Source organism: Bombus pyrosoma, linkage group LG7, assembly GCF_014825855.1.
Source record: "Bombus pyrosoma isolate SC7728 linkage group LG7, ASM1482585v1, whole genome shotgun sequence".
NCBI classification, from domain to species: Eukaryota; Metazoa; Arthropoda; class Insecta; order Hymenoptera; family Apidae; genus Bombus; species Bombus pyrosoma.
This window is the reverse complement of record NC_057776.1, coordinates 502,851-524,962: the sequence shown is the minus strand read 5'-3', so window position 1 is coordinate 524,962 and position 22,112 is coordinate 502,851. Positions and strand designations below refer to the sequence as shown.

Below are 22,112 nucleotides of genomic sequence, written 5' to 3'. Positions count from 1 at the left end.
GATCAGACCCGCAGACTAAAAAGAAAATACCCTTTAGATTGAAGCATTAGATTCAACTAGAATCAACATAATATAAATTATTATAATCCAAGTTACTGTACCACGCCAAATGAAGATACTTAAAATTCTCAATGAGAATTGATTGTAAATAAACTACCAAATAAAAAAAAAATATTCTGCATTTTATCCTTCTACAGTTGCCTACTTATTTCTCCTTCTCTCCAGTCTTTCAGAAAGCCTTGCCCATTCTATACTTTTTTTTGTTATTTCTTTTAGTTCTCTTCAAATTTTTCCTTTGTAATTATCCATACTTTATTTTTTATCCCGTCTCTGCCTGCTGCCTCCCTCCTCTTTGATCTTTCTATCTGATGTTCTACTTCTCTGTCGTGCAATTCTCCTGTATACCTCTCGTTTGTCCTCATCGTTCTCTATTCGACTTCTGGTTTTTCTTCGCTTCCTTGTAACAAATTCTTGAAATGTTATTTCCACATTTCCATCTTTATTCTTATCTCTTCTTCCCTCCCCTATTAATATGTGCCCATATTCCTACCCCTGTTCTACAACTCCTCACCTCTTCTATTTCTTCTTCGGTTTTTCATTCTTCTTTTTCTTTACATAATGTTTTATACTTCCTTCTCTCCTTATGATAGTCTGTTATACTTGTTTTTTTCCTGACCTTCCTCAGCTTTTTCATTTTCCAGCATTCCACATCCCATCACCTTATATTGAGGAAAGCAACACGAGTAAACGAAATAAGAAAGCACAAAGTGGAACAAAGAAGGATTCAAGGATTTTCACATTTTCAGTCGTTTTTAATCGTCTCTTAATTCGCTTTCTGGCAACTTCAAGTTTTGTATCTCTTCCTTGTGTCTTTTTATTCTTTCTTTTATCCAATCCTGTATTTATATTTTCTCCTGTACTTGTCTCTGATTTTCCTTATTTACCTCTGTACCTCCTACACTCATAGTTGCTTCTGTCAGTAGATAATCTGATTTTATCCTGTCATTGTAAAGAAAGTGATTCTGTACCAACCCTTCATATTCACCATCACCATCTATCACTGTTACTCTTTCCTCGTTACCTCCACATTTCCATTTAATATAGTCCAACCCCTATTAACCCCGTGGAGTGAACTTAAGCAAGAGTTAATGATTGAGAATATTTATTTATAAGACATAAAGATCGATGAAATCGTGAAGTATTTTCTCCAGAGTCGTTACAGTTATCTTAAGCTGAAGATTTTTAATATTTATTCATTTAATATTACCTCATTACGACATTAAGCAAACATAAATTGCGCCGTATTTTGGAAGAAAGTCTAAAACGAGAAAAATAAAATTTGGATGAAAATAGATCAAAACAAATTATCTGTGGCGGGTCGGTAACAAAAGGACGTCGATAGGTAGAGGACATCAACGCGGACGTAACACCTCCCGAGCGATCCGGGTACCCAACCGTCAACACCAGAGGGCTACTACGACGATGTCACGTAAAATAAAAAAAGAAATTTAAGGAAAAAAGAAACTTTATTTTTTTTGTTTGCAATACACTTCCGAGCTCTAGGCGTGACTGTTCAAGACTGACTGGGATAATCTTTAGGGGGTGTATTTAAATTCTTTTATTCGTGGAAGTGGGAAAAGGCTTCGATCATATATCTCTGAGAACGGATAGAGTGACCGGATTTTGTCCCGATGGTCACTCATGCTAAGGCGCTTGGAATTTCGCTATCTTATCGCTTTGTTTAGTCGGATTTCGTCTGTGGCATTCCGTCTGTGACAACGACAATGAGTCTGTCTCTCTCGCTAGCGGACGAATATACACAAGCATAATACAAATACCGCAGCTAGCGAGAGAGACAGACTCGCAGTAGCCCTCTGGTGTTGACGGTTGGGTACCCGGATCGCGCGGGAAGCGTTACGTTCGCGTTGATGTCCTCTACCCGTTGGCGTCCTTTTGTTACCGATCCGCCACATATGAATAAATTGCTTATATTTGATTTAGTCAAACTTTTAATTCTTTCATCATATGATTACCATGTCCTATGTGAAATGTAAAAGTGTGATAATACTTATATAAGTGTGATAATAATTCATTGCTTCTTGAATGCATATCAATGATATGATACTCTCAGAATTCATCTAACAATTAACTAATACAGTAATCCATTTGAATGAACTCCAAACTATATTCTCTTGTTCCAGGAAATGCGTTTCTAGTGAACGTTGCATTGGCAGATCTATTAGTAACAGGCCTTGTAATACCGGTATCAGTGATTGTGATCCTGGCAGGACATGAAGAGTCATTAAGCACATGCCGATTTGAATGTACTCTCGAGGCACTTTGCTTCCTCGTGACGGTGTTGACATTGGCCACTATAGCTGCAGAAAATTATACTCGTTTGTGTTTACCACCCGAAAGGTAAGGACTATAACTCATACTATACCTGACTACGATTCAACGTACGAACCATTGTTTTTGATCAATTTCAATTTTAACCCATTGACATATGATTTTCTCACGTTAACGTTTTCTCTGCTAAATGTTCCTGTGTAAACCATTTTGTTCACAATCAAAATTACCATTTATTGCTGTTAATAAACCATGAAAAATCTTTCCCAACTACTCAAAAAGCATTTAGCCCTGGAAACGTTAAGCATTGAATTCTTGAACTCCGAATTAGTAAGAAACAACCACAATGTCTCAAACTGTCTGGCAATGTGTACAATAAATATGTGTACAATGTATGCAATAAATGTGCAGTAGCTAAAGTATGTATTAGAATACTTGTAGAAATCTTTTATAAATGCATGTGTTATAGAAAACATTCTGCTTCGTTAGCATTGTTATGAAGCTCGTGTATTATGATTATATTGCTAAACTTTAAAATGAATCTGAATTGTATAATATAGAAGCTACAAGATATTTAGTACAAATATATATATTGCAGGGTATATTTAAACAGACAATTATGCATTATGCAAATGTGACCATTTTTTAATCATATGTTTAATGGGGTACTCTAGTCTAGGGCATGAACTTCGGCCGGTTTTTGAAGCTCTGTACAAACGAAACAAAAAATATTTTTACCATTTTTTATCATTTGTTTATTGATATTTTAAGATTACTTAAAAAATTAACAAAAAAAAACTCAAAATTCACAAAGTTATGAGCTGGCAAAGTGGGGGGTCCAAGAAAAGAGGGTGTCCTGGCGTGCACGATTTCAACCCTTCTGGTCATCTGAAACAAAAAAGCCGAATGGATTCTTAATTAGTATAGACGCCGCTATAGCATGAACCTTGGAAAAGTAAAAAAAAATTTGTTCACAAAATAGCGGCCGTTTGAAAAAAATGGTTTTTATGTAATTTTCAAAAAATAACAATAAACAAGTGATAAAAAAATGTATAGTAAAAATATTTTTTGTTTCGTTTGTACAGAGCTTCAAAAACCGCCCAAAATTCATGCCTCTAGACTAAAACACCCCCTTAGGATGACTACTTATGCTGTACATTAACTTTTTACTAAATACATATTTGCAGTGAATATCTTATAATTTCTATACACAGTTTTACATTAGTTTGACTTTTACCAATATAATCATGTCAGTAGCGTTTCATCAGTGCTAATGGAATTTATATAATACATACAACATAAATATACATGAAATCTTTCTGTGGCACGTGTCCAGAGGTTTTCACCAGACACTGTATATGCCAATGGGTTAATGATAATTGTAATGATGCTGCAGCCGAAATAGAAATTGCGAATGTGCACATTTCAAGAGTGAAACGTTTATGCGAAGTTGAACAAAATAAAAATGTAACAGACAAGAAAGGGAAAAAGGAACCATGTGCTAGCACGTGATATTTATTGGATCTATTACATCAAAATATCACCAATTTTACAAACATTGAAATTTTAACAATTAATTTCCGAATGAAAAATCTGGATATTTTTAAACAAATTGTTTGTATATATTTTCCAGTCAAAAGACTCCAGAAGTTCTATATGCGTAGAGATGAAAGTTAAAACCATTAAAATAATATTTAGTTGAATAATTCTTTGATTACATGCACATAATAAGAAATAAAGGAATGGAAGGTAACGGTATGGATGAAAAAGTAATTCTTTTTTAATATAAATCAACAACGATTTTCAATTTTTGCTTCTCTCTTTGCTTTGTTTCGTTTTAACGTTTACGTAATACATCTTGTTACGTAAACCCTAGATATTTTAGTTCACAAGAAGAGAATATCTAAAGAGTAGCCATTGTAATGTTGAGAATCAAATAAATCCTTGATTTCAATGAACGATTCTAATTAATGTTGAAAAACTAAAAGCCAACCCCTCTTAATGTAATCGCATTGTAATCCGATTACTCGTTAACCCGATTAGTTCGCGATCCAAGTACAATCAGTTTGGGACGTAACAAACGTCACTTGACGTAAATTAGGGACTTGCAATACTGATCAATGATATCGAAATAATTTTAATACGTAGAAATAAGTTTCGCTATAATCTAGAATTTCCGGTTTTATTAATAGATAATTTATAAAATCCTATTATTAAATTCTTTGACATGATGATTTGAAAATCATTATCAATAGAAGATGTTCTAAGAACGTGGGTCTTGCATTGCCGTCGTAAAAATCATGAAATATATTACTGATTCGTACGTCAGTTTCTTTAATTTTATCTTTCCATTTTAATTCAAGTATAATAATGTCAATATTTTAAATTATTTCTGTTTCGATTAGTTTAGAACTGATTTCGTGGGGGAAGGGTGCTAGATTTTTATTTTTATGATAACCTCATTTTAGAATTTTACATTTATATAATTTAACCTAATTTTACATAATTACAATTACAGAATCATTTAAAGTAATAACATCTTTTATTTACAATGATTTTCGATAATCTCTAAATTTTATTTCTATTCTCACTTTAAAAATATCGTATATTCCCTAGTAATATTTTACAAATTCTACGATACAAATTTGACGAATAATAAATTCCCTATACTCAAACTTTAATTATGGTAATTCGTGCAAATATAAATACATTTAGATGAAAAAGGATATAACAAAAGGTTGCATGACAGCGTTTCTTCCTTCTGTTGCACTTATTACTTATTAGACAAATTTTTTCACTTTTTTCGAATTTCTCTTGTATTATATTGCTGCCCTAATAGCTGCTGCTGCTAATAATTAGCTGTCCAAGATACAAACGCGGCTATTAGTGAGCAGTACGTAATTTATGACACGTCACTAGTGAGCACAATCATTTAGAACGAAAGAATTTAGATCATAATGATATCCACGATTTCTTAATTATTTATGACAAATATCAAGTAGAAATTATGGGATAATAGATATGTCTTTATTGATAACCTAGCTAAATGGATGGAATCTTTCCATGAAGATAAAAGAACTTATATAAACAAAATTTTACACGAATTGCACGTTATATGAATTTGCAAATTAGACAGATTTCGAAAATATTTCCTCTTCGATAAAAAAGAAAAAACAAATTTGCCGTAATAAAATAAATTAGAATAAATTACGAAATTCGTTTCAAACGTATAAACTAGTTGATACTAGTAGTTTATATAGCATAGTAGTACCTACTAGTAGTATACTAGTATGTACTACTATACTAGTTGTAATGTACTGTACTAAGTATGCAACTAGTGTGTAATGTACTGTACTAAGTATGTAACTAATACTAGTTAATAGTATTTCAAATAAATTAAATGATAAACGTAAATAATACATTAGCAATTAACAATATATCATTTAATAAATACATTTCATTTTTCATTTCTAGATAAATGTTTTTAAGCGTTATCTATAACATATTCTATTACTATTTAACAAATATGAATAATTATGCATCAAAGTACATTTTTTCCGATTTCCTCAGTTACATTAAAAGAGAAGATATATATTTTATAAGCATCTCACAACTCCTCTAAAATGTAATACAAATTCTTAATAGTTCTATTGAGAAACTTTGAGACAATTTTTTCAATCAAACTACCGTTATCTTTTCCATTACAAAAAATATTTCACATTATAATTTATTATTATAAGAGTTAACAACCATTAAAACCCATTGAGTTACCCAACTACTTTTTTTTCTTTTTTTTAATAATTTACATTCACAATTTGTCCAATTTGAACATTTGGTGAAATTTTTTAGTTGTTTGATTATCGTGTGGTGGCTACCCCCAGCGGGGTACCAACCCAACTATGACGGATCAGATCCGCAGACTAAAAAGACAATACTAGACTACTAGAATCAAACATACTGTAAACTATTATAATCCAAGTTACAGTACCAAAAGAATTTACTTATAATTCTTAATGAGAATTGACTGTAAATAGTCTACCAAATAAAAAAAAAAAAAAAAAATTTATTATAGTAATCTGGAATCACTAGGAATAGAAAATATGAACATAGATTCTATTTCTGATAAATTTAGAAAATTACAATTATTTAAATAATTATGGAATGCATTTCTGTATTTATGCAATATAAACATTAAACACAGAAAACTTTCAAAATTTCCGATTTCTAAAACACTGTAAGTTTATAGGAGACTTCAAGTACGACGTACGTTCAATAGTACTTTACATAACCTAAAAATCGTGGATACCATTACGATGTACGTCCTGTATACTCTTTAAAGTCCATCTTCACTCTTTTAAAGTTCGAAAGCAGTCACACAAAGCACACAAGGTATATGAAACGTTTACAATTGAAAGGGACGAAAGATTGTTTAAAAAAGAGCTATTGTTCTTACAGTAAAGAGGAATGCAGCAATAGCAATTGTTCCTTTGCATTCGCTTTATCTTTTGCTTCGCTAAACACTGGTAGGGAGAGAATCGACCGTAATTTTGAGTACTATTGTTGCCAACAACAATGCAGCCACAAGGGATTAAAATGCTATCTAAGTAAAGCTTATACCTGCACGTACAGCCATGTCGTGAATAGTTAGATCTACGAACGATCCAGTTGCATGCATTCGCTTAACGATCAAGAATAGATGTACGATCCTTTCAGACTTTCATATGAAAAAGTGATAGAAATTTATCGTTTCTACTTTCGAATTTCCGAGAAAGTTTGGAATTTGTTCGAATTTATGTTCAAAACGGAATTGCGAGGATTCCTTCGAACTCTCCGTTGCTTCTTCGTTGCACAGGCTACTCGCCCTAGAGAAGTACGATAATACTCGACTTGTTCATAACTTTCATATCGTATCTTCGTGAAGAAAATAGGTACAGCTGCCATTTTCAGTGAATATGGATTTTTTGAATAAAGCTCAACTGCATATTGTTAGTTATTGTTATACAGGTCTCTGTTTTAGGGAACAGGAATATTTTCCGGTATACGTTTACAAGAATCGATAACAGCATTTTCGAACTACCAGTAGGTACATGGAGCACGTAAATTCTGCTTGATCAGGTTTTATGAAGATCAGATTTTGAGAGATTTACGATATCTCTTTTGAGGTAGATAAATTATACTATCGTACGGGAAGAACAATGTTTGAGAAGTTACTCGTGCAGCATGTTCAGCAATTCATTCTTTGGCTTGTCATCACCCATGTTTAAAATTAATATCGTAATAGATCGCGTATTCAAAACGTGAGCAAAAAAAAAGAACAACGATAAATTTTCCGTATCCTTCCATTCAGCCATTTCTGTACATTTATTTTTGTTTATCATTTGATGATCGATATAGGTACTTTAATCCATTAAAGAACAATATTACGTTAATGGAACATTTTATATGTAAATTATTCAATTAATTTATATTATCGAATTTTATATTTTATTTTTATGTAATTTATTACAGTCATCGGACTTTATAGAACTCTTCTACCACTTGGCGAATTCTTTTTCTGTAAATTCATCAATTGTTGAATTATGAGAGTGATTAGAAAAGCTCTTTCGAACTGATAGAACAATTTCAAATTAATACAACCAGTAATATTCAGGTAGAAAATGTATGCGTGTACCTAATATTAACTATATATTGTAAATAATGAAATAAATTATTGCCATGTTTTCTAACAAATAATTGAAATTTATAGCATATAGATTTCATAAAAATGTAATCAACACTAATTTCTAATTACTAATTTATCACTAGTTTGAATATAAGTCAAATTTACATACATTATTACAACAAATCGACTAAAGTCTTTTTGGTACATACAATTGGTGGCATGGATCTTACAATGTTATGAAGTTCTGGAGAAATTAAACCCTTCGACCTTGTTCAGACATATATTCCAGTGAATTTTCCTGATTCTCTGAATTTTTGTGAGAAAATAAGTGCCACGTATGTGCTTTATTATATTCTTTATTATTTAATCTGATTGTATACCACTATCTTTGAGTAACTGAGTAGTTGAGTATGCTACGTCTTATCAGAATAAGCAACCTAGTAATGTGCTACATAGCTTTTATTTAGGTATGATATGTGGCTGCAGAGTCGCAATGATAGTAATCGCGTTTTTCAAAAACATAAATTGAACAATCTTGTGAAATTTTGTATGGCATCCCTTCAATTTACGATAGTACAATATAACTATTTTGCTTGAAAAGTTTTTAAATTATTACGTTTCTATTCATTTGATTGGGCATAGAATTGCCTATGCGTTTCCGGTGTCCCATTAGGTATTTTCATTCCTATTCTTGAATATTTGTATCGCTATTTATATCAATATTTATCAGTGTTCATGTCACTATAATCTTAAAAAGGCTATTCTTCTTAAATCATGAAAATCTTTTTTGTGTTTTTAATTTGTGTAGTGAAATTCTATAAAATATCTATTATTTCAACATACGTTTTATATCTTGATAAAATATTAGATTGTTCAAAACGATTCATAGGGAAAATTAAGAAAGATTTAACTAAAATTAGACTTTTTGCTACATATAATATCTTTCCTTGTCTTTCCTTGACAAATTTTTCTTCTTCCGCAATAAATTTCATCATGTGATGAATGCTATGTAGCTTCTACAGCTTTTTACAGTACTTCATTTCTTGACTATGGCTGTGGAATAAGTTTTGTAACATCCAATAAGATTGTACTGGATTCAGTGAATGATATAGATGAACACTCCAGTTTTAATTCAAAATTTCTTGGATATATGTGTAATTCAACATTGTTCAATATTCAACTAAGAGCAAGTTCGGACATTTTAGTATTTGATAGAAATTAAAAAGAAAAAAAAAATGCTACAAACTTTTGGAACAGCCCAATAATATATTGTAAATTACTTTACCCCCATTTTGTATCAATAATGTTTTTTGAAGCATTAGTTCATTGCTTGGTTCTTAATGAATTACATTGGATATTATTCTCCAATCCTATTAACAATTGCATATGAAATAATTTTGCAAATTACAAACTATTTTATATTTTTAATTGACCCACGTTAATTCAATTAATAAATATTTACGAATTAACGCTCTGAATACCTTTTTTTAAAGGCTAGGTTTAAACCACAAAGCGTAGGGACCACTATTTTAGCCGGTTCGTTAACACGTCAATACAGAATTCAGCGAGCTTTTAGTGCAGACACCTTTGAATTGGGATCGTAAATACACCATTGTTCTCTGGGCTGGTAATGCAAAATAGTAACGAGCAAAAATTTTCCTTTTTTTTAGGAAATTAGATCACGCGATCATCTTCCAAATACATTCTGTGAATATAATTTATGATAAAAAAATATGACGATTAAATTATCTCATATCTGCAATATGTCAATAATAAAATACTGTAGTACAAATTACTTATAAAAATTAGAAATTACCTGTATTATATTATTTTATGAATAAACATTAATATATCAAATTGTCTTTTTAACATACTATACTTCAAGGTAAGAGAAAATATGAAAATAATTAGAATGTATAGTCGTGTTTCACAAAAGTATGCGACAACTTACGAAAACGTTGTCTGTATCATTTATATTATACAAAAAGCTCTGTATACGATATACAACGCGAGAAAATTATCATCATTGGTCAATTTTGAAACAAATCCGATAATGTGTATTGCAAACATACACTTCACAAAAATCACAAAATTATTTAAACGGTCAATTATCTACTAGACTAATAGAAGTCAATGTGTCAGTGTGAGCAGCTTTAGTACAAATTATTATATGTTTAATGCAACTATGTATACTATATTCTAATTTTTAGTTATTATTAATCTATGTTTGCAACAAAGAATTTGTAACTATGTATATTTTCAGAGTGGTCCAAAATTTTATAAATATATTTGTAATTATCGTATGTAAGTCAAATTTTATTGTTTAATGTCTTATGTATCTTCTTTCTTTCTCGATACACGTTTTGTGGCTTTGACAAATATGTTTTTATATATATATATGTCGGGTTATCGTTAGAATTGAGGGCACGTAACAATTCTTCATTTGAATTATCGTTTTGTACAACAGAGATTACATTTACACGTATAAATATGACTTTTTACAAAGTTTCACGAATAACCGTGGTGTTTAGACACGCGAGATGCTATTGACAATGTTCTTGGGTTCGATAACGAATCCACGGTCAACGGGATAACTCTTTACTAAACGTAGAATACTTTGAAGCACGAAATACGTTTGCTGGGACGCTCGGTACATACTGCTCGATATGTAACTTTCCAAGGTGACCGCACGAATAATAGACCGATGAAAATTTTCCTCTCTTTACGATCGCGTTCGTTTGTTATATACTGGTTGGAAGCATCGAGAAAGTCCCAATCGCCGTTGCTAGGCAGTTTCTGCCTGGAGTTTGATTATTAATACAACGTGTGTCCCATTATATTGACACCTCCGAGGCAAAATCACACGTGGTTAGGCGCGTCCTCGAGGCTGTATGCCGCCACAACCACGTTTCTAGGGAGAACCATACAACCACTGCACACCTCCGTTAGGCAAAACGTCCATCCCGTGACCGTGGCTAGGTTCGGCGACCAGTCGTGTCACTCCGAGCCCAATCCCACTATCGCGAATCTCGAACAAATACAATCGGATTGAATGACGACAATTGCTTAATCACGACTATGATAGAATCTAGATTAAAGTTTTAAAAGATTTTCCCAAAATTCCAAAGGGAAGGCTCCGGTGTCCTTTCATCTCCGACATATAATATATAAAATATTATATATTTAATATATATATATAAGTATATAAAATACTCCTTTTTCGGAATGCTGTTGAGCTTACGTGCTTACATGTCAATTTTACGTTCTCAAATCGTTTCCCCTTCAAAATTTAGTTTTCCCTTAATTTTAATTTTGGAAGCAGAAAGTAGTCGGCGGAAGACAGTTCCGGAAAGTACGGAGAACGATGCATTACCAAGGTCAATCTTCTCGCCAAAAATGTCGTTAAAATGAGAGATTATTGAAGATACATTGTCCCATCCTTCATGTCATTGTGCAAAGATTTACGACCATTTTTAAAATACTGTACTAGCATCAGCAAGCATTGTTTTACACTTTTTTTCATCATTTAAAATGTTTCCGTGGGAGTTTTACCACATTTACAACAAAACTTAATCGAATCTCCTTGTTCCATTTCAAGAAGGGTGACAACGCAGAAAACTTTGTTTATCGTAAACAAGACATATATAATCAAATGACTGTCTGGGAGTTAATGAAATTAACATAGAGCAGGAAGGTATATTATCATTAGGTATTATAATTATTATTATAATTCTATTTGACAATTGAAAATGGCACTACCAACATTTTAACATTTTATTATAATAATTAATGAACGAGACAAACCTCTATACCTGTTCAGAAAAATGTCCTATGAAAAGTATCCAAAGACCTTCGTGAGTCATTGTAGTTAAGAAAGTATTTAAAAAGTTATAAGAATTAATTCAGCATTGAAATAACTATTTTAGAAATATAAAAATTTCAACGTTATTGTTAGCATAAATCAGCATAATTATTAAGATTCTGCACATTCTACACACAATGAAAATCCATCTGTATTTGTAATACCTATTTCCAAAAGGAGTCACTTGTTTCGTTACACAAAAGACACTCTGCATAGACGAACAATTTGCACATGGAAATTAGTGGCAAAATGGCATGATATTTCATCATCGTCCATACAGCAATCGAAGCGACAAATGAATTCGGTCACAGTCAAGTTACGCCCGGATAGAAAGCTATTTCCACCAGTGCTATGCCTCGGATCTCTTTTGACACTTTGACTTTGACGTGGATCTGCTTTGCAGTTCCCTACCAATGTCATGATTGAGTTCCTAATTTCACATTCTATGGCACGTTCCCGTAGTTTAACAGCGTGAAATTCGTAGCTGACAGAGTCCCGGAGCCCCTATCTACTGCAATGTGTGAGAAGACTCAAAGCTCTTGCACTAGATAACGACTTTATCCTTAGTCGATCTGTGGAATACTTGAGATTCCACACATATTTCGGCGTGTCTCAAATTCCACGATAATGCTCTGTGCATTCTTGTCTCAAATTTACGTGTACCTAAGATCCATTAATTTTCATCGATATATTTTTTTCTTTTTTTAATAACTATTTCTTCGATCAAGAAATAGTCGAACATTTCATAAATACGAAACAGTATTAGACAGAGATTATGACTTTAAACACGATTAAAATGACATGTTAACATATCCGTGTACACATATTGATATATCCATATTTTAATTTATATAAGTTTTAGTATATGAATACTGAAGTATATGTATAAGTACATTTACTGGAATAGTTTGCGATGCAAAATTAAGATTATATTGTCACCAGGTTGTTGCATGAGTTTCACCAGAGTACATTATTATTATTTCGTTTATTTACTTTTGTATCGAGCATGTTATATGAAACATTTTGATTTCATTAGCTCTATAACGAAACACGATTATTATGACTATGTTAATGAAAGAAATAAATCTGATAATACACATCACCGACCATAAGTGTTAAGACACTTATAAGAAATTGGGTAAACCTGAAAAATTTTTAGGAAAATATTAAAAGCTCTAAACATTATTATTTTATTTGAAATCTTACACTATAAAAAATGTATATATATATATATCCAATATTATAATAACCTCATCAGTTATATGTACACATACGATATAATTAAATTAAGCATTCTCCATCTCCATATTCATCGCGTCTTTCGATAACTATTCCAATTAATTTAGATATTTATATTATTAACTGTTTAATGCTGTAAATAATTCTATAAATTGAATTTGGATTGTAGGCAGACTTCTGAGGCGCAAATATTAATCGGAATTTTCTATCCAACCTACCACAGAAATATTATAATGAAATTTAAATTAGGATATTATAAGACCGATGCTGTAACTCATTATTTTTCTATCATTTTTGCAAGTTATAAGTTTTTACTTCAAACCTTTATTATTTCTTTTAGATAGTTATCTTTGTAGAAATTAAAAATTTTCCTTTCCCTTATCACCTAACAACAAATCGATTTACTGCGAATGGAACTAGATACTTCTGAACGGAAGTGTACGTAAAAGTTACAAAATATTTATTGCAAGCATCAATACTTCACAAAAATCAACAGTGTTTGAACAGTTAATTATTAATTATATTAGTAAGATACATTAGCGAAACCATCTTTAGCACGAAGTATATGTTTGGTAATTATTCACACGAGAGCATACTTCACCGATTTTTATGATCTTGAAATATATTGTCATGATCGTGATTTGGAATAACTCTTTTATTAAAAAACACTTTAATTAAATTTAGTATCCACTTCGGTCTAGTAGATAGCTGGCCGCATTTTTATATGGCCAAACCTAAACCCAATTCATCGATGATGTTAATCATATTTAGTATAAATAAGGTAAGATAAATCAATGAGTTATAGGTTAGGTTAGACTAATATTCGTCCACCGCAAGGTTGACCTTGACAACATATTTCAAGATCATTAAAATCTGCCAGGTATGCCTTCATATAAATAATTACCATATATTTAAAACCATTATTCAGGATATATATATATATATTAATATATCAATTATATATTATAATTATTTATTATATATGATATATATTATTTATAATATGTATTATATATATATCAATTTTTTGTTAGTTGTCTATTTGTAATAAATATCCTGTAACTTTTATATATACTTTCGGATTTGTTTCTGATTTTATCAATATAATTTCAGAATGTTTGTATAACATACATAGTATATCCATAAAAAATTTCTGTGGTAAGTGTTAGGATACTTTCGTAAGCCACTGTATGTGAATAATGCATTTACTTTCTTTTATAAACATCTTCAGACTTATCATTAAAAAAATGCGCTGACTCTATTTTTCATTCTAAATTATTATATTCAATCCTTTCCATCTAAATTGTTTCGTAATGTTCGAGGAAGATGAAAATCTGTCACTATAAGAACGTTCCTGGTTAGAAGCAGATTAATGAAAATACATTATTCCTATCTTTTGCAAGCTCTAGAAACGCGAACCATACACTTACATATATCGATAACAGTATCATATTCATTGTAAAACAGTTTCCTTGTATAAACGAGGAGGACTGCAGTATTTATGTAGCAATTTAATATATACGTTTATTTTGATGTTGTTGATATCAGTAACAGATTTTATGAATTAAAATATGGATACGTTAATAGAGAAGTGTACGTATATTAAAAATTATACAAATTGAACTACGGATACATCCACACATGCGTAGATAGGCTGCATTTAGATACAGTGAAATGGGAACCTCTATCGCTATCACGATATTTATTCCAACCATTAAAATATTTTTCCAAAGAAAATTATTATCAAGACTCTTATTTCACACGCATGATACTTGCAGGTATGCCGTATTGACATCAAGCCGTGTAACAGTGACCATCATCAGCGTCTGGCTGATATCTGTAATGACGGTAGTTCTGCAATCATCGTTGGACGTAGGACCGGACTTCTGCCGTCGCCGATTCAGTGGGATAGCCATGGAACAAATAATCGGGGCTACGGTTTTAGTAGGTTTGCCAACTTTAATGACCACCTTCCTGTACGTAAAGCTGGTGATTCGAGTCCGACACGCTACCAGAGGTTCCTATAAGCCACCGGTCGCTTTCTCCTGGGACTACGAACTGACCAAGGCAAACATGTACAGCTGCGTGATGTTCGTGATATTCTGGCTACCGTTCGGTATCGTTGTCTGCGTTAACTCCTTCCGACCGATAAGCGCTCGTGTTCTTTACAATTTGGCCTGGTTTGCTCTTTCGAAATCCTGCTTCAACAATTTACTCTACTGTGTGGCAGACCGGCATTTTCGCAGCGCCTACGTCAAGCTTTTCCATTACTGCTGCTGCAAGACTACGGTGAGTTTCTCAAGGAGAACACGAGGGGATGGTGGCCGAAATGCCAGCGATGTACGCCTCAGGGTTCACATTATCCATTCCTATGCTAGTCCGGGTACCTGTCGCCCTCCTGCGGGTAGACCTAACGGACGTGACGTTTATGAGCTCTAAATTTCAACATCGCGCATCATGATCGGAATATTTGGAACAACCTGTGTCCTCGTCGATACAATTGATCGCCGTCCAATAGAAAACATTTTTCGATTTCTGCTCCTGATCGAGATGCTTCCAATTACTGCGATGTTTTAAGTTGCCCTTTTGTTGTACTGCTGAGAACTAGCACGTCGAAGGCGTGCACTTTATTTATGTAATTTATTCGTGCAGATTGTTTTAATGCGCTTTAATACAAATTGTTAAGTGAGGAGGACTGTTTTACGAACTTTGGATTGATACAGTAGAACCTTTGTTATTTAAATTTAAAAGACAAGAAGATTTTCTTCTCTATTCGGAGAAGAAAATGTTCACATGTACGTGTTATACTATAAAAGAATAATAACAGTAAAGATTGAACATGTAAATATAGTTCAATATATGGCATTTTTTTTTTTATTTAAAAATTGATGAATTTGATATAATCTGATACTTTTGACAATTAATCTATACATTTCTCAAGAATATTTTTTATGTTATACATTTTATCGGATTATATCAACCTTATTGCAGATTAAAGGATAGGGAAACGTCCATTTAATATCTTTGGCAACTAATTTATATAAAGTTTTTAACATTCTCGTGTCTTCCATTATGGTAAGATATTCATATTCAGATTACGTCAATTGGTTAGTCTTATATATAATATCAATAATTAATTTCGTTAATATTAATCACTATCTTCAAGTGTACTTTTAATATTTCAAGATTTAATCGTTAAAATTCATTGATTAAAACTCGTTTTCACCAGCATTATGTATGCATATGCTACAATTAATATCAAAATTTGGATATCACAGGTTCTACTGTATGAATACTTGTAACAGTGCTATTATCCATCCTCTTATAATGTTCGAATATCGATGTTTTACAATCTTCGTTAAATGATTCTCGAATACCTCCTGTAATTGTTCAACAATTGCAATTACCTCATTTACGTTATTGTTTTAACGTGTAATTATGCCTATTATGTCTGTTTCATATTTATTTATAGCTCTATGATGGGTACGTATAGAGTGTAACTGCAATGACGTTATCAGAAAGATATTGAGATGATTTTTCTTACAAAAATAAATCAAAAACGTAGTTTGAAGTTCTTTATCTTTAGCTTGCTTTCCTAAGATACTGACTCGTCCAACATGGTCGATAAAACAGAAGCAAAAACTGCATTTAGAAAGAAGAAAATAATATTAGGAATCCTGCTCTCGAATAAATTAATAAACAAATAAAATATCTAAAAATGTATCTTATGTGAATTATTATCTTTCTCTATATACTACGTATATATATGTCGGGTTGGCGTTAGACTTAGGGGCGTGTAATGTATCTTCATTAGGACAAGCCATCGTTGTTGTTCAATGGAGATTACATTTGCAATTATATGTACAAATGTTGATTTAACAGAGTTTAACAATTATACGTGATGATTAGACACTCTAGATGTTAAAGACAATGTTCTTAGGTTCAATAACGAATCCACGGTCAACGGGGAAAACTCTTTGTTCAATAGAATATATTTTGAAACACAAAGTGACGTTAGCTGTGACGCTCGGTTTCTTTCTGGCAGACTGACAAGACGATGTGTGTAAACTCCCCAAGGTGATCACAAGAATAAAAGACTGATACGATCACATTTGTCAATTGCATGTTGACCGGGGATATCAACAAAATTCCAAGCACCGTTACTAGGCAGACCCGCGTAGAGCTGACATTGCTCCTGTCCGGGGCTTGTTTGTTGATACAGCATGTGCCCTTAACATCGGTACTTCTTCTGTTAGGTAAAAACGTTTATCCCGTGACCGTGGCTACGTTCGGCGACCAGTCGTGTCAGTTCGAGCCCAAGACCACTGTCGCAAATCTCGGGCAAACAATCGGATCGTATCGCAACAACTACTTCCAAGTTCTATTATTTAAGTAGAGCTATTATAAATAGTTTAAACCAAAGTATCGGGGATCTTCCCAAAATTGCAAAAGAAAGGCCCGATGTCCCTACATCTCCGACATATATATAGATCTATACATCATGCCGATATAAATCTGTTACGAATTATAGACGAAGTACGATGTATAGGTATTATTTCTATCTTGTAATTTCTATTAACGTTTCTAATATCTATAAACACAGAAACATTTTATCAATTCTTAAATAAGTATATTCTTATTTAATGATTTTCGGAAAGGAAATACTATAGGACAAAATTTCGTTCTACATGTTTTCGATTTACTTTTTGCACAAAAAATGATCTCATAATCGATTATTCCATCATTGCCGTTACATTTTATATAATCGAATGATGAAATCTACAGTTTCACAGAAACAAATCTGTTTAACAAATCTGTTTAACAAATCCACCTTTAGCAACAAATGTTAACACCAAAGTAATATGGCTACTATCACTATCTAGGCACTAACAGAGATCTTTGTATATTTTAAGTTTCTGCTTTTTACATATCTTCCTTCGGCTCAACTTTGTCAATATATTCTGTGGATATATGTAAATAAAGTTAAAACTGATAGGGATAAATTTAATTTTTCTATTGTTCCAAGTGCATTTTGGTACTGTTTCTTCTACTACACAAAAATGATCGATATTCTTGCTGACAGTGTGTAAACACAATTCAATCGTAAATTAATTGTTACAAAGGTATATGTTATTAGTAACTTTTTGAACAGAATTTAAATTTGCGTCCATAAGATGCTGATAAGTGTTTCCTCTAATAATTATATTACAATTAATTTGAAAATTTCGTAAAATTCATATACTATTATATAGCTATCATAAATGTAGTAAAGCGATATAATAATATAAAGAGTAGTATACATTCACTTATTTACACATGTAGTATATATTTATTTTTACATGTTATCTGTAATTTGTGTATTGCCACACCTTTACGATTTTTATGAATTTCATAAACATTTAGTTATAACTTATCGATAGAGCTTCAAACGACCTAATTATATCTATAACATTTTTTTCTTATTTGTATTCATAGAATATATTGACAAATTTTGTTTGAAAAAATCTGGAACACTTTGTGTAAATATTGTCCAATCGTTGACAGAAATCGGGCTAAAGGGAAGTAGAAGAGCGCCATGTCTGATACCGGCATCGAAAGAATATAAATAAAAGATTACTACTGACACTGAAACAGGCAATCGCCGTCCATTGGAAATTTTTTCCCGTTGTCACTCTGGTACTAAGGGAATGTTTCCATCTTTCGTCTATATTCTTCCAGTTGTGTTCTTCCAAGGACTGTCTGTTTTGACGAAACGTTCATCGTGATTGCTTCTTAAACGATAATTATCGTGACCTGTCATAACCTCCTTCGTATACACTTAATATCAATTTATTCGTGAAAGAGAATCTCTATATTAATACAAAAACAGAAGGTTTTTAATTTTTTACATGAACTTACAACATAGAATATCTATTTTTTTTACGTGATGCATTTTATATTCTGTTAGCGTAACTTCTTTCCATTCTTGGACCCCTTTGCATAATGATTTACTGATTAACGATATTAGTGAATTGATAAGCGACAAGATTTACGTTACGGACTTGTTTCTCCTAATTTTACAATTTTATTAATTATGAAATATGAATCAAATACATACTTTCTTACATAGAATAATCGAATGATTTAACATTCGTAAAATTGATTTGTAAAATTTATAGGTTAGATTTCTTTTTTATAATTTTACAATTTCATTAATTCTCGCATATAAAAATAAATATAATGAAATAAAATAATCGGATGATTTGTAATTTGTAAAATTTTGATTGTTTACGTAAAACTATTGATAATTTAAAACTTGTACCTTGTAAAATTTCACTAATGATACTAATTCAAGATGATTGTGCAAAGGGGTCAACGTTCGTGCGTAAGGATTGAGATTCAACAGATTTAGCGCTATATAAAATGCTATTCCATGATATAAAATTGATTACTTCCTATAAGACTATGTTAATGCTAAACTATAATATCCTGTTTTTTGAGAACAATAACAAACAAATTGAACTGAAATAGGAATATAGCCAACAACAAAAGTTGCAAGAAAATAAATACTTCTCTATCGTCTTAGAACTACCAAAATGGCGCATTCCAATATTTTTATTCTTACAATTACTAAAACTATAGAATTGTTTTTGACTAAATTAACGTTGACTTTTATTAAAATGAAAACATGATTTCATACAGCCATTTATTTTCATTATGTAACTGTTATTAAAATCATCTATGTTATCTATATATACATAGTGGCATTTCTTATGTTTTAACATTCTATGGAATTAGATATGAAAACACGATATTACTCATGGAATAAACCAATATATATTTAAATATTATAGATTGGTAGACCCTAATGCTAATCAGGAAAGATTTCAATAACAATCTTTTAAAGAAATAACGTTTCTACCTTTGGAACATTAAAAATATCGGTTAAGCAGAGGTTTCTAAGCTCCTATAGAAAATGATTATCTCGAAACGCGTTGTATGTAAAGATCGATATCAAGCATTAACCTTTTCGCTTCGGGTGCCGCTTATAGGCGGCGCCGGCTAGATGATCTGCGGGTACGGCTGCCGCTTATAGGCGGCGCCGGCTAGATGACCTGCGGGTACGGCTGCCGCTTATAGGCGGCGCCGGCTAGATGACCTGTGGGTACGGATGCCGCTTATAGGCGGCGACTACGTGACGATCGGCACTCCATATATCAGGCATACACCAGTGCCATCTGTACTCAATAATATATTTTTTCGTTACCGGCAGAACATTTTCTGTTGATTTTATTGATATATTGGATTAATCGCTTTTTAAATTATACTTATCATATTGGAGCAAAGATTGTTTTATTATTGTTTTATTCAGCACAGTTGTTATTTAAGACTTAGGAAAACATTTATACAACAATCACGCCACTGTGCGCATTTGTGGCGCGCGCCTCCGTACAAGGAGAGCGCTTAGGCGGACTGGACTGCCGAAGCGAAAGGGTTAAAGATCTAAACTGCACGGTTTCTTGATAATATCCTAATACTCCAATGGAGTCACAATGGAAGTGGTTAGTCGTGTAGTAAACTCACGGTACAGCAGCAATTTACGTTGATATAATTTAAAGCCTACTCCTCGGACAGTTTAAGTGCAATTCAAGTAAGAAGGTGTTCTCCAAACGTTAAATCTGAAATTATGATTAATACATCGCGCTAAGCTGTTGGAGAAGTAGAGATTGATGGTGCTCTTTAGATAAGCATATAGTAAAAGCTTCGTATGTTCTCGTATTCTCGTGCCATTTCCCTCGCGTAATGCAGCTAAACTGTTCCAGGTAAAATCAATTGCCACAGCGGAACGCGCAGGGCAATATTATTCCGACTTTTTATTTCTGATTCTGCGTATAAATTGAATGTAAAATTTATCTAATTGAAGTTTATGGATTTAAACGATTATAAATGACAATATAGTTCATTACTAAAAATCCCAATTGAAAAATGTACAATAATTCCTATTAGCTTTTAGTAGTATTAATTAACATTGAGTTAATGCAATAATATGCTGTAATCGTATTATTCTTATGAACATATAAAAAATTTGCAGTTGAAGCATTCAAGCATTAGAAAAATTGTGAAAAGTACGATATATGCAAAACTAATTTTTTTTATGTGAGAAACTTTTCCAACTCAGATAGTCACGCTCCACGCTAGAGACATACAAAATCGTCAACTAAATGGATATTTCTTTCTCCTAAATTATACACATATTGTGTGTATGTATATATAAAGAAGATTAATTTTATTAGATCATCCTGAAAGTTTCCACAGTTTTAGATAATTCATTTAAAACGAAGATAAGGAACTGGACATTTTTACCTAAAATTACATCCATAATTCATTTATTTACTTTTATAAATACATCTTTGTTTCCAAAATTATTCCTCGTGCAAAAAAAAAAAAAATCAAACCATTAAGAGACAGAAACTGTAGATTGAACTGTTAATCGAACCATTAAAAGATGTTTTCTATATTATTATATTGTCTATATTATTATTACATAATATCCTCTAACTTCAAAAATCACTTTTGTCACTTTTGCGATGAAAGATGTCAATTCAAAAAAAGAAATGAAAATGAGAATATGGGGGATGAGATAGATCTTGAACACCCATTTGATGCAATTTTTGTTTCCTATATATGTAGCAATGTCTTTCCGTCTTCACGTTTAACCTTTGAAGTACGATGAATAAAACGAAATTAGCTAGTCGTTACTTTAACACGTTGACTGCCATGGGGGTCACCGGTGACCGGCGACGTAGCAAATATTAGAAGTACATAGCACGATTGTTTGAGAAAAGGACAATCGTAATAATTGTCTACAGCGCCGTGGGCCACCGGTGGCCCTCACCACGAAAAATGCTTCAAGCATGATTTTACAACTCATTTTATTTGCCGCAAATAATATTTCAACATAATGTGCATCGCGTAATGAAAAGTTCAGGTCGGCGCCTTGGGCAAACCATGGAAAATTCG

The 22,112-nt window shown here is 32.0% G+C and overlaps 1 protein-coding gene and 1 long non-coding RNA gene across 6 annotated transcripts in view; one reads left to right on the top strand and one right to left on the bottom strand.

Moving 5' to 3' along the window:
• LOC122568882 (RYamide receptor-like) overlaps positions 1-21,642 on the top strand; it is a 349,767-nt gene extending 328,125 nt beyond the window's left edge. For all 5 annotated transcript variants that reach the window (XM_043729151.1, XM_043729149.1, XM_043729150.1 and 2 more), the window contains 2 exons: positions 2,202-2,418; positions 14,891-21,642. In XM_043729151.1, the coding sequence (XP_043585086.1) occupies positions 2,202-2,418; positions 14,891-15,551 (878 nt within the window). In that variant the 3' untranslated portion in view covers positions 15,552-21,642. The remainder of the gene's footprint in view (positions 1-2,201; positions 2,419-14,890) is intronic.
• Positions 2,891-22,112, bottom strand: part of LOC122568894 — a 48,183-nt gene continuing 28,961 nt past the window's right edge. Inside the window, exon 3 of the long non-coding RNA XR_006317253.1 lies at positions 2,891-3,237. This is a non-coding gene — a long non-coding RNA (uncharacterized LOC122568894). The remainder of the gene's footprint in view (positions 3,238-22,112) is intronic.